The 11,950-nt window shown below is 39.9% G+C and overlaps 1 protein-coding gene across 1 annotated transcript; it reads left to right on the forward strand.

Annotated features, from left to right (window-relative positions):
• Nucleotides 1-318: 318 nt before the first annotated feature.
• TCTN2 (tectonic family member 2) lies at nucleotides 319-11,178 on the forward strand. Its single transcript, XM_069794821.1, has 18 exons — nucleotides 319-481; nucleotides 1,343-1,456; nucleotides 1,769-1,842; nucleotides 2,598-2,793; nucleotides 3,045-3,145; nucleotides 3,400-3,596; nucleotides 3,832-3,955; nucleotides 4,609-4,744; nucleotides 5,440-5,505; nucleotides 6,347-6,475; nucleotides 6,767-6,844; nucleotides 7,176-7,256; nucleotides 7,609-7,720; nucleotides 8,093-8,196; nucleotides 8,611-8,767; nucleotides 9,396-9,521; nucleotides 10,019-10,107; nucleotides 10,943-11,178. The coding sequence occupies exons 1-18, from the start codon at nucleotides 412-414 to the stop codon at nucleotides 11,056-11,058; spliced, it is 2,070 nt and encodes a 689-aa protein (XP_069650922.1). The 5' UTR covers nucleotides 319-411; the 3' UTR covers nucleotides 11,059-11,178.
• Nucleotides 11,179-11,950: the final 772 nt, after the last annotated feature.

Here is an 11,950-nt window from a genome sequence, read left to right on the forward strand (position 1 = left end):
GTGGCTAGATATTGGTATAATAACAGAAGTTTTTACGAGTGAGCTACACGGCTGCCTTGGAATGTCACTGTGTTGGCGGTAGATGAAGAGCCCGGTGGCGGACGTGGTCTGCCTGGAGTTAGGTGAGATAGGGACAGACGTGTCTGGGCTGTCTTGGTTGATTCCGCTTTCAGCTGTGCGATTGCCACCGTGAGGAGGAGGAGGAGGAGGACGTGAGGCAGCCCAGCCGGGGTGTGCGACCGGCCGGCGGCCCCCGCCGCCTGCCTGCGCTCCCCGCTCCGCCTTCCCCGTGAGGCGGCCGCGTCGCCGGCAGCGCTTCCCGCCCCTTCCCGTTGCCATGGCGTCGCGCTGTCGCTGCAAGATGGCGGGCGGGCGGCTGCTGGCTTCGCGGCGCGGCCCTCCTTAGACGCCATGGAGGCTGCTTTCCTCGGGGCGCTGCTGCTGGCGGCACCCTGCCCCGGACAGCGGGCTTGGGACCCCGGTGGGTGGAGGGCGTCAGGGGCCGCCATGACTGGCAGCCTCCGGGTGGGTGAGGGATCTGCTGAGCGAAGGGGGCCAAAAGGGCGGCCGCGGGTGTGGGGAAAGGGGGGTCGGTCTGCGGCGGGGCCTTTCCTGACTGGCGGACGGCGGGTCCTGCCCGGGTGGGCATGAGGGGAGGCCACGGAGGCCCCGAGGAGGTCGGGGGCCTGTGGTGCCCCAGCCCCAACCCGAAGGTGCTGGCCCTGGAGTTTTCTGCCACTGCTTAGCGTTGGGGGAGACTCGGTGAGGGAAAGGTGCAGCTGCTTATGTTGGACCTTCCAACCTTGGTGAAGTCTGTAAAGGAAATTCTAGTGAAACTCCCAACTTGGAGCCGTAAACTTGAAAGTACGTCCGCATGCTGAGGGCAGTAGTCTGCAATTACTGGATCGAAGGTAGTGGTACGCCCCTGATAACCTGTCATGGCCACAAGAAATTAAAAAGTGTAAACTGGAGTTGGCAAGAAATGCTAAATATGTTGTTGCCTGACCTGTGTAGTATCCGCATGGGCCAGTAAGTACTGCAGTCTCCTGCCTTAATGTTACACTACTGCGTGTACTACTCAGTACGCTTACTGAGCATCTTGACAAATGTAAACGCGTGGTATAGAAAACTATGGTGAATCCACTGCTCTAGCACTTTGCAAGAATGTAAATACTATCCTGTACTAGGCATCACAAAATATTTTTGTTCTATTTGTGAGAATTTATAGGAAGGTAAGAATCTAGCCCAAGCATAAGACCCGAATATGTCTTACAGATGTTACCTTTTTCAGTTAGTGTGTGTTAAGACTTGTTTCTTTCTCTCTTTTTTTTTTTTTTTTTAGTCTTTCAGCCTTCATTTATCCATATGTCAGGGTCCACAGTAAATTCGTTTTTTCTTGGAAATTCTTCAGGAGTTAATTTTTCTGTAATTTTAAGTCCTATAGATGAAGAGACAGGTAAGAACACTTCACTTTCCCCCTCTCCCCCTGAGTAGTATGTAAATAAATATGTTTGAATTATTAATATTTTTGACACTAAAATTACTGGAGAAATGGCAATGCACTTCATTTAGTGCTTTAATAGTTAGTGAAATAGGAACTCCAAAGGACTTCTGCTGATTAGGCCCTTTAGTCCTTTGTTGACTCCTTGTCAGCTGGGCCTGAGAGTGTGCTTACTTGAAGGCACAAGAGGAGTTTAAATATACTTCTTATTTTCTAGTCTTTTCTAATTGACAGTGGAATGCTTTTTAAATTTTTATTTTGATATAGGAAAATTGCAGCTTGCAAATTGCAGTGGAAGTAAAAGAGCTGGTGATTGGAATTTGAATGTAACTCCTGGTACGGTATGTAAAATACTGATTCTTCCTAAAAATGGGAAGGATTGAACTGTCATATGTTAAGGGCTAATGAAATGCTAGCAGAATGTTAATGTACTAACAGACCAGTTTGAATGTCTTGCCCTTGCCTTTTTTCCTTGATATATCCCTTTGTGTGGATGCCCTTGCTGGAGTTTACTGAGATGCAGCTTTGATGCTCGTTCCTTGTTGTCTTCCTACTCTCCAGAATTGCCTGTACTTCCTGGCTGGCTGTAGCATTTGAGACAGTTTCAGATCTGCTGGAAGGAGCTAATAGAAATAAAAAAGTAGTAGTTTTGTACAGCCTGAGCTCTGGAACATCTATATTGGACTTGCCTTCAGTGTTATGTTATACATAATTCCTTAGGGGTCTTAGCAACTCTGCAGTCATTATAGTTTTCAACTGAAGGTAGCTGTAAAAACTGAAATTCACTTTTCAGTATTTGTTCTTTTCTTTAGAATTGTGTGTGTGATTTGTGAGGTAACTTAATCTGTGTGCATGCCTTAAAAAGTTCTGTGGACAGTTCATATTCTCACTGTATTTGCTTATCTCGGTAGCAAACTCTTTGTCATTCCACTCTCAACAAATGTCTGATTTTATAGAGGAAGAATATTATTGTATTGTAGTGCTGACAAAACACAGTGGTACTGAAACTTGTCTTTCAAAAGCTGATGAGTGGTATAAATAAGAGTAATCTAATACAAGCCATTAAAGCTGTCAAACTTTATTTTGCGTTTTTCAGAACACTTCCAAAGTGACTGTAAGCTTGACTAGAAATCTGCAGTTGTGTTTGCCGAATGTCACTGACTGCTGCACAGCACCTCTCTGCGTGGTTGAAACACTTCAGGTTTTAGCTTGCCGTGATTCAGTGATGTTGGCGCGTCTCCTGATTCAAGCTGAAATATATACCAACTCTTCCTTTACAGGAAATGTGTCAGGTAAGTGTTTAGGTATGCTAAAGAAGAAATGGCATTTTGTCTGTTCTTTTCCTCCATATATGAAAAAGTAAAAATTGGGATTTGGGCAGCAATAAGAGATACTGTATAATAATTAATGGAATTTAACAAAAGGTTTGTACACTTTTGGAATAAACTGCAATGCCTGTTGTCTGTTTATTTGGATTCCAGTCCATTTAATCTGATTTTTATCTTTTTTTTTTAAATTATTTTTATTTTTAATTCTTTTACAGAAAATGCAACTATCATCCCAAACCAGGTGTTTCAGCCCTTGGGCTCTTGTCCTTGTGACTTGACAGCAGGAGCATGTGACGTTCGTTGTTGCTGTGATCCGGTACTTATTTCATATTAAACTTTGATTAAGTGTTTTCAAATTTTCTAGGCTCTTCCTATTGTCTGGTTGGAGATAAAGGTACTGAATGCTTCAGGCTAGATGGGGCTAGAGGGCTTGTTTGGATTTTCCAGTATTTCTAATAGTAAATATGACCTCTCTCTACAAGATCGGTTTGATTTACCTCTAAGTATGGCTGTAGTGCCTATGGTAATGCAATTACCATGCAACAAAGTGACCATTCTTTTCCCTTGCAGGAGTGTACACCAGACTTGAAGCAGTTATTCAATGAATCGTGTTTCACTGGGGTGTTTGGTGGGGATGTAAACCCACCTTTTGATCAGCTGTGCTCTTCTCAGTCAATGGAATATACACCTGACTGGTTTCCCTTCCTTTGTGTACAGTCTTCTCTTAACAACACACCATTTCTTGGCTACTTTTACCATGGCTCTACGTAAGTCTTAAGAAAATTTATTTTCTCAACACACACGTTAGGCATACTACCAAAAATATAACCTGTTTTTATAATGAAAGTTATTTTGAAATTGGAATTTTAGTGTGTGAACTTTAAATGCAAATGGAGAAATGTCATTGGTTCTATATGAGAACATGGGACATGAAAGCAAATGTATAATTATTTGTTTGAGGTAGAGAGTAAAGAACTGTTTAATTTTTAAACTTATTTGCAGTTCTACACCCAAAGTTCCTTCATTTAAGATCCCTTTACAAACTTCTCCTGGGAAACTTTTCACTGGTTACGGACAAGGAGATCCAATTATGACAGAAGAAAATGAGTATTTTACCATCCCCCAGGTAATCTTTTTGTGTTTAGGAGCTTTTGATTCCTCTTGGTTTGTTTGATACTCTCTGTATATCACACTCTTTATGGCTTTGTAACCAGATTCTGAAACTTGCTGTTGTGAAGTGGTAGAATGTTTTTCACCCAAAAAAAAGGCACAAAATTCTTATTAAAAGCAAACATTATCCTTCCTGATCCCCCTGCCCATCCCCCCAAATGGAAGTGTCTTAATTATCTCAAGAAGTAAAAGCAAGCTTGGCAACCCAGTTAATAGTTTATGACTTGTCATGTTTCTATATTTTTTGGTTTGCCTGCTGTATTACTGAGCACTATAGTTGGTTTTCCCTTTGAATCTTAGTTATCTGGTTGTACTTTTTTCAAATTCCTTTTGCATTTTAGAGAGACTTGTTTGTTATAATTATTTTGACAAATTAAGATGAAGCTATACTGGATATTGAAACTATTTCTAAAGCTGTGCTTTTAAAATTTTAACCTCTCTCTTGCTACAGCTTGAGGTATTTTGATAACATCAGATTACTTGTTTGTCAAAGTGTCATATATGGCTGTAGTACACACTTGGAGCATTTCACTAACAAATAGTCTTCAAATGAAAAGCAAGGGGCTAGAAAAGAGTCCAACATCCTTATTTCTGTTGAACCACCTGCAGCGATCCATGGCTGGACAGTGTGTTGGAAATGCCCCTGTAGCGTATCTCCAGAACTTTGATGTCAAATGCCTTACCAGTCTAGCATCTTACAGGGAAGGACTGCCCCATGACGTCCGGATAAACAGTGGTACTGGAGGTATGCTGCAAAAAACCCTAACAGAAATGTGTTTTATGTTTCTCAGAGCTGCTAGAACAGAGCAAACCCAAGGGTTGCTGACATAGTAGCTACATGTTATATCTTTGTTATCTGTGGCTGTAGTTCAGTGTTTGGGGATGTTCTATTCCTGTTTCTGATGACCTCCTAGCAAGTGTCCCACTATTTCCAAAGACTTAGGATACAAGAAATAGTGGGATTGGCCTTTGTTTCCCATTTATCTGTTTCTGGTGACTCATACTGGTTATGGCTACACATGACAGAACAGCACCTCTTGCATTATTTTCAGACTGTTGCAGAGCCCTTTTTCTGTCAAGAGGGTGCAGTATCATCATTTTAGAATTAGTGAGAAATGGTTACTTTCTGCATTACGAAAGCATATACTTAGGAAGTGGCGTTCTGGAGTTTGAGGTTATATGATTACCAGCATGAAGATAATTTATTTTACGCTCCGTAATTGTCTAATTTTGTTCGTCTATATTACTTTTGTAAGACCCAGAGAGAACTAGCTATGCTCTCAAAATACATAAACAGTTTGGTCCTTTACCAAAATTAATTTTCCAAATAATTTTCTACTCAAGTTTCTTAACAACAAGGGTTGCACCTTGGATGTGAAAACAGTATGTCTGTCTCTCTTACTAGTCAAGATTACTGCAGTGTTTGTCTTTCATTCTCAGACTTCATCCAACAAAATGTCATCTATAGGACCATCACCGACATGGGCAAATTCATCACTGGAAGTGGTACGTCTCTTCCATTTAATAAATATGTTTCTTGCCTAACCTGGACTATATAAGAAATATATTATTTTGATGCCTAAAATGTTTACCTGCTCCAATCCTTAGGAAGGATCTTGTATGTTATCTAATTCTCAAAAAGTAAACTGTTCAGCTTACTACAAAGCAGAAAGTATTTAATTTACCCCAACTTCATTTAAAGTTGGTCAAGAAATTGGGTCCCTTAGCTTCCATTAAAAGTAATTTTTGAGAAGAAAAAAAAAAAATAAAGATACAAAGAACGCTTTTAAAAAACCTTCAGTATGAGCATGGAAGTGGGGCGAGATGGGCAGACTGTAAGCAGATGTATATGTCTCTGTTCTGTAATCTCTCATTCCTTTTTAAGGCCTTTTTGAGCCAATGAAGCAGTTACTTGATGTAGAACAGTGGTTCCCAGCCAGTGGGAAGATAATGCAGCATAAATGAAGCTAATGGAATCCAAGCTAATGTGTTTTTCTGGGCAGTGGTGGCTCTCTGGGAGGGATGAGATGAGAGCAGAGGGAGTCCTGAATCCACCGAAGTGCATCAGCTGGTGATGTAAAGTCCAGTGCTGGGTTCTGCTGGAGAGGTTTAGCTACAAAAAGACCTGGAACCACTGATATTAAAGTATTGATAAGTTAGGGGATTGTATTGTTACACTGTCCTAATGAGATGGGACTTAAACAAATGAAATAAATTCTCAAGAAGATGAATGTTAAAATTTCCAGAATTTTGCCAGAGTTTTTTAATGTGTTCTTTTTCAGCTACAGAAACATAGCTTTCTCATTAGCAGTGCTTTTCATTGTGGCCTTTTTATTTCTTCTGCCAGAAAGCCTTCATACTGCTGAGATTCTATGTCAAAATGTAACTTTTGCAGAGCATTATACGTTCATTTGGAAAGACAAGAGCATAGAGCAAATAAATGTCACAGTCTTCCTCGGAAGTTTGTGTGATGGAGGTATGATGAAATTTCTTTTACGATTTTTTATTTACTTTTTTTTCTTCAGCATGGAAATTCTGTGATAGAATCTCTTATTTACTAATACTTCTTAAAAAGAATTTCCCCTGGACTCTAGGAAGAAAATTTATGGGGCTGATTTCCATTAATTTGTATTAGTTTGAATCTTCTGTTACTAATGAAGGATGGAAGTTTGTATCCTACATAGAGCATACCTTTTCCTAATTTACAGCATACTTTTTGCTAATTTACTTCTCTAAAAGTAAAGTCATATTTTTTCTCTTTTACCAGAAATACTGATGCAGAGATTCACAGTCAAATTTCTAAGTTTAAAGAGTACTAATTCAGCAGAACTGTTTGGGAATCCAGGTATTAATACTTTACTTTGCCTCTTAAAAGTGAAAAGAAAAAAAATTTCATACGGTACAGATTATTATCAGTGACTATGTTTTAGATCTCTTTCATACTTCCTCATGTTGCTAGCCCCCACCTTCCTGTCTTAATGCACTGCCAATTGTAATAGCAGTGGTTGGTTCTTAGGCTTTTGTTGTATAGATATTGATTATTTAAAGTGGGGGTATTCCTACTGTAATGGAAATGTCTGTTCATTTACTTCAAGATTGATGATGTTTATTGTTAAAACAATGCTAATGCTTATAGATTCTTACACAATGTTAATGATTTACCCTTCTATGTTTAGGTTATCAAGTTGGAAAACCAGTGAGAGCTGCAAATATGAATGCTTCTGATACTTTTGGAAGCCTAAACATTTGGCAGCCAGGTACTGGCTTGTGAGGTTGCAGCTTCAACTGTAGTTAATGCTAAAATGTTGGTGGGTTTTGTGGGTTTTTTTTGTTTGGTTTTTTTTTGTATTTTTTTTAAACATATTTTAGTTAAGAATCTCTGCCAAATTTTGCTTTTCTAGACTATTCCCTAGACACTTGTTCAAACTTCAGTGAGTAAACCTCTAATGCTTTCTTGGAAAATTTAACTTGAATGGACTTGTATCTATTTTTTTAACTATACCACTTGGTGTTTTGCATTCTAATGTTTGATATTTTTGCACAAAATTGAAAGCTAGAGATCAAAAGGTTGATATAGGAAAGCTCAAGTAAGATGTTTTCATTTCATAGCTGGCAGAGGTTTATGTATGTCGGCAACTTATACACCAGTTTTATTCGGACTAGATTCGTTCTCTGGGTGCATTCTAGAAGTTGGTATTAATGAAGATTGCAGCCTTTTAAGGTGAGCTACATAGGTTGAATTGTTTTTCCCTGCATCCCTCTTGCTTATTACACATTTCTCCACAAGTGCCTACTATCAGCACTGTTACATTCTTTTTAAATGTTCATGTATGCATTTCAGCTTTCTGTGGTTGATAGTGTCATTTTTTTTTTACACAGGAAATTATAATAATGGTTTCACTTGCTCTCTGTATTCAAATGAGGATTATGTGGGGGTGGAATCCTTTGCCATTGCTTCCCTTCAACACATAACTCAGTAGTTCAATTTTGTTTTTGTTGAGTGATAACATCAGGTCAGGAAATAATGCTGCAATCCAGAATGGTAGACAGTACAGATTTACTTTTTGTGTAATCTTACATTCTTATTTTGCAGAGGAAATGTAACTGAGAAATTGAATTCATTAATACAAGCTACTCACATTGGAAAGAGGGACAATTCAAGTTACAGTGATCTAAATGACTGGGTGGAAATTATACGTAAGTGAGGTTTGTGGTGTTGTTTGTAGTCTAAATATGCCCGTATGATGAATGGAGCATCTCAAAATAAACCCAAAATGTCATTTCAAATGCCTAAAGATACTGATCTGTGTATCTGGATCCATCCATCCATATATGTGTACACACATGCATATAACTCAATATGTACCTGGATGCTGCACTAACATGTATTTTACTGTCAGCCTGCACACATATGACTCGGTATTTTAGTTCTCTGTTGATAAAGTACTCCTTTTCTTTATGTGTATTTTACGTAGAGAAAACATTTTTTTTTTCCTGTGTTCCTGTGTGACAGTTACCAGTATTTCACTGCACTGTGACAATAATATAACTCTAGAAAAGATAATGTTTTCCATAATATTTCCATTTAAATAACTCTGTTCTCCTCCATAGGTCTTGATCCATTTAATTCTGATATCAATGTGAGCACTGGAAGCTTAAAAGGCATTTGTCCAGATATTCCTGCAAATCTGAATATTCGCATAATCTTTGCTGATGTGGGTGCAGTACAAGGGATTCCCCAGCAAGAGATTCTTGCTGTGCAGATCAGGTAGAGAAAGTTGTGTCTTGCTATCTGACAAATAAATATTTCCTTTTGAGACTTGCTTATATAACATATCCAGATTAAATTTTACAAACAAAGATGTTATTTTGTTATTTCTAATTTTTTACATGCCTTTTATTTGTGCAACGCAAATTCCTTTGATCACAACCAGGTTTGCCTAAAAAAACCCTAATGGTTAAAAGTAGACAATCTTTCTACTTCACTGAAATATTAAATAAAATCTATGATGCTGCCAGTAGTAGGTATATGCAGGGCATTCCATCGGAAGAATGTTTTAATTTCTTATCATGTAGTGGAAGTGATAACATTGTCCTGTGTTCTGGCTTACCCCAATGTAGAGCTCTAGTTGAGAGCTGTGGTAAATGCTTTATTCTTTCCTGAAACAGGGGATTTCCACTCTTTTTTTGCCAAGTCAATCCCAATCAAATACATGGGATTCTGTTCCACTTTACCTCATTTCCAGAGTTTGCAAGTTCTTTCCCTGCATGGTGTTGAAAATCCAGAGATCATCAACCTTCTCCTACATACTGTGTATTTTATCCTTTCATAGTTATTTTTAGGCTCTAAATTTCCATTTACAGCCCTCAAGTAATAGTTATGCATATTCTTACAGTTACTCAACAGTCATATGGCAATTCCAGTGCGGGCTTATCTGTGAAAACAGCATCAGCTTTCTTCCCATCACTGCTTCTGTTCAGTTTATTAAAGTGCCAGCTCAGCCACCCATTCCAATGACAAGGTAATTTTTGTAAAAATGTTGATATTTCGCATTATGTTAAGCAGATGTAATGTGAATAGTGGTGATCAAAAGGTTACTTAAGTTTGGTGCAGTACAGAGCAAGAAGGCCTGGTTCAATTACTGAGTAACAATTCTGTTAGTGCCAATGTTCCCCAGGAGCATGAAGAACAGGAAGGCCTATAAATTACCTGGCAAAGTTGTCATTTGGTTTTGGCCGAAAAGCTTCTGTGTCATTTACTTGAGTGGATAAGGGGTGCTGAGTGAGGCTCCCAAACTATCCATTATCTGAAAATGTTTATCACAAATGACAGAAACGGAGTAAGAGGGGAGGCTTCTGTTTTTATTAGACAAAAAAGTCGTAAGAGATTAACGAGAAGCTGGTGGTTTAGTTTTGTTTTTTCCCGTAATCTGGACACCTTTTCACTCTGTTTTCCACTTGTGCTGGTGTTCTGGTACTGTAGTTAATAAAGCTCGTTTGTTTGGGTTTTTTTCCCCAGATTTCAGATTAATTATACAGAATTTGACTGCAATCGAAATGATGTGTGCTGGCCACAACTTTTTTATCCATTGACACGGTTTTATACAGGTAAAAATAATAAGCAATGTGGAATGCCATGAACTGGCCATACTTTGAAACATTGTTAGGTGTGTGGAGTTTAGTCTGAAAGAATGCTTTGTAGTAGGGAATTAAAATTTCTCTTTTAGAAAGCATGGTCCAAAAAATCTGTTTAATTTTTTGCTTGATAATGCATTGATTTCTTAGACTAGTGGAAAAAATAATTACTAGGAGCCCTTTCTCAATAAGATTGAAATTTTGTGAGTATCTGTTTGGCAGAGAGAGATTCTTTTTCACTCCCCCGTATAGTTTGGAGGGAGGTATGCTTTCTGTAGCAAAGGAGAATATATTGCTTTATGATAACTGCTGTGTTTTCCATTTCCTACTGTAATTGTAGGATTGTCAGTGTGTGTCATTGCCCTTGAAGGGTAGAGGGGACACTTTATTTCTCACTTTGCCAGTGTATGTTTTTCAGTCAGCCCACATGAGTTCCAGTAAAAATTTGCCATGTTGGTAAGACAGTTGCTTTTAAAATTTCCTCTGTGTAAAACTGTGGTGGATAACATTTCGTGGGAGCCTCTGTAGGTTAAATGTCTGGCATTTCAAAGGGCATCAAGGCACTCGGACTCTGTGCCGAGAACTGCATGGGCAGAGGCAACTGCCCGTGTTTATTATCTGCACAACTTCAGGGACTAAAGTTACGGGAAGTACAAAGTTTCCTAAGTATGAAGCATCTTGATTTGTGCTCTGTTATTTTATTCAGGCTATGTATATGCTTTAATCTGTATCTTCTGGGTTGTTGTCTAAACTAAAATTAGGCTCTCATATGCTTATACTTTTTTTTTTTTTCTTCTTTTTTTTGCAGGAGAGCCGTATTCCCAGTGTCTTGCAAAAGGCCTGTCATTGGCATTTCTTGTTTTACTTGCAGCAATTATGAGTAACCCTTGGTTTTCTAAATTATGGAGTAGTTCCTTGGTTTAAAAACGTTGATGTAAAGAGAACCACTTTTGTTAATATGTTAAGTACTTTGCAGTAAAACTTATGGATAAATATTCTTGGATTTTGTAGACATTTTGTGTAAACATTTAAAGATACATCAAATTAATAGTCTTATGGTATACAGAAAATGGTTGTGTTATTTAACAACAAAAAGCAACAGAAGTATTTTTAAGCACTGTGCTTGTAGCAGCAGGAGTGCAGAGTTGACTTCAACAGGGTGAGCTCTGCCTGAGGGGCTGCTCAGGGGCCAGTCCAGCCCGGAGGCTACAGGGGGGTCGGGGCGGCCCTCACGGATGGGCCGTTGTCCTGTCAGGCTTGTTCTCCTCTCCTGGTGTAGCGGGTCAAGGCGTCAGTTCCTTTCCGTGGTGAACCCCTCACGCCCACCTGTTTGTTGGAGCGGTGGACCGATTATTCTCCCTTTTGAAAAGTATTAATGCTTCAGGTGTTTTCATGCATTGGTCTGTAATTGTCTTTTCCAGTTAACTCTTTGTGTGGGCAACCTGTACCTGCTCGGGGCTACACAGGGTACAGAAAAACATTTACGACCGATCTTCTTCAGCTGATCGAGTATGACGTTCCACTTGGGATTCTCCTGCGGGTCGGCTCTTACATCACTGAGAGGATTGTATCTTCTCCTTTACGTCCTCCCACAGGGCAGCCTTGCCCGGGGTGAATCCGTGACTGCCAGCGTGCTGTTTTCCCTCCCGTTTTTCGGGTTCGCCGTGGGTGGGAGGCTGCTCCCCGGGAGGAGTCGCCGACAAGCAGCAGCCTGCCCCCGGGCTCGAGGCAGGGGCTGCCGGCCTAACCAGCCTTCGGGCTCCGGCCGCGCTGCCCGCGCCGCCGCCCTGCTCCGCGTTCGCCGCCGGTTGGCCGC

Source organism: Haliaeetus albicilla, chromosome 10 (genome assembly GCF_947461875.1).
Source record: "Haliaeetus albicilla chromosome 10, bHalAlb1.1, whole genome shotgun sequence".
Taxonomy (NCBI): Eukaryota; Metazoa; Chordata; class Aves; order Accipitriformes; family Accipitridae; genus Haliaeetus; species Haliaeetus albicilla.

What these genes read in the sequence shown, in the direction of transcription:
- TCTN2 (XM_069794821.1), top strand. Translation starts at nt 412, where the DNA reads ATGGAGGCTGCTTTCCTCGGGGCGCTGCTGCTGGCGGCACCCTGCCCC. An exon ending in CTTTACAGGAAATGTGTCAG is followed by an intron (nt 2,794 to 3,044) that starts GTAAGTGTTTAG and finishes ATTCTTTTACAG; the next exon opens with AAAATGCAACTATCATCCCA. An exon ending in GAAGATTGCAGCCTTTTAAG is followed by an intron (nt 7,721 to 8,092) that starts GTGAGCTACATA and finishes CTTATTTTGCAG; the next exon opens with AGGAAATGTAACTGAGAAAT.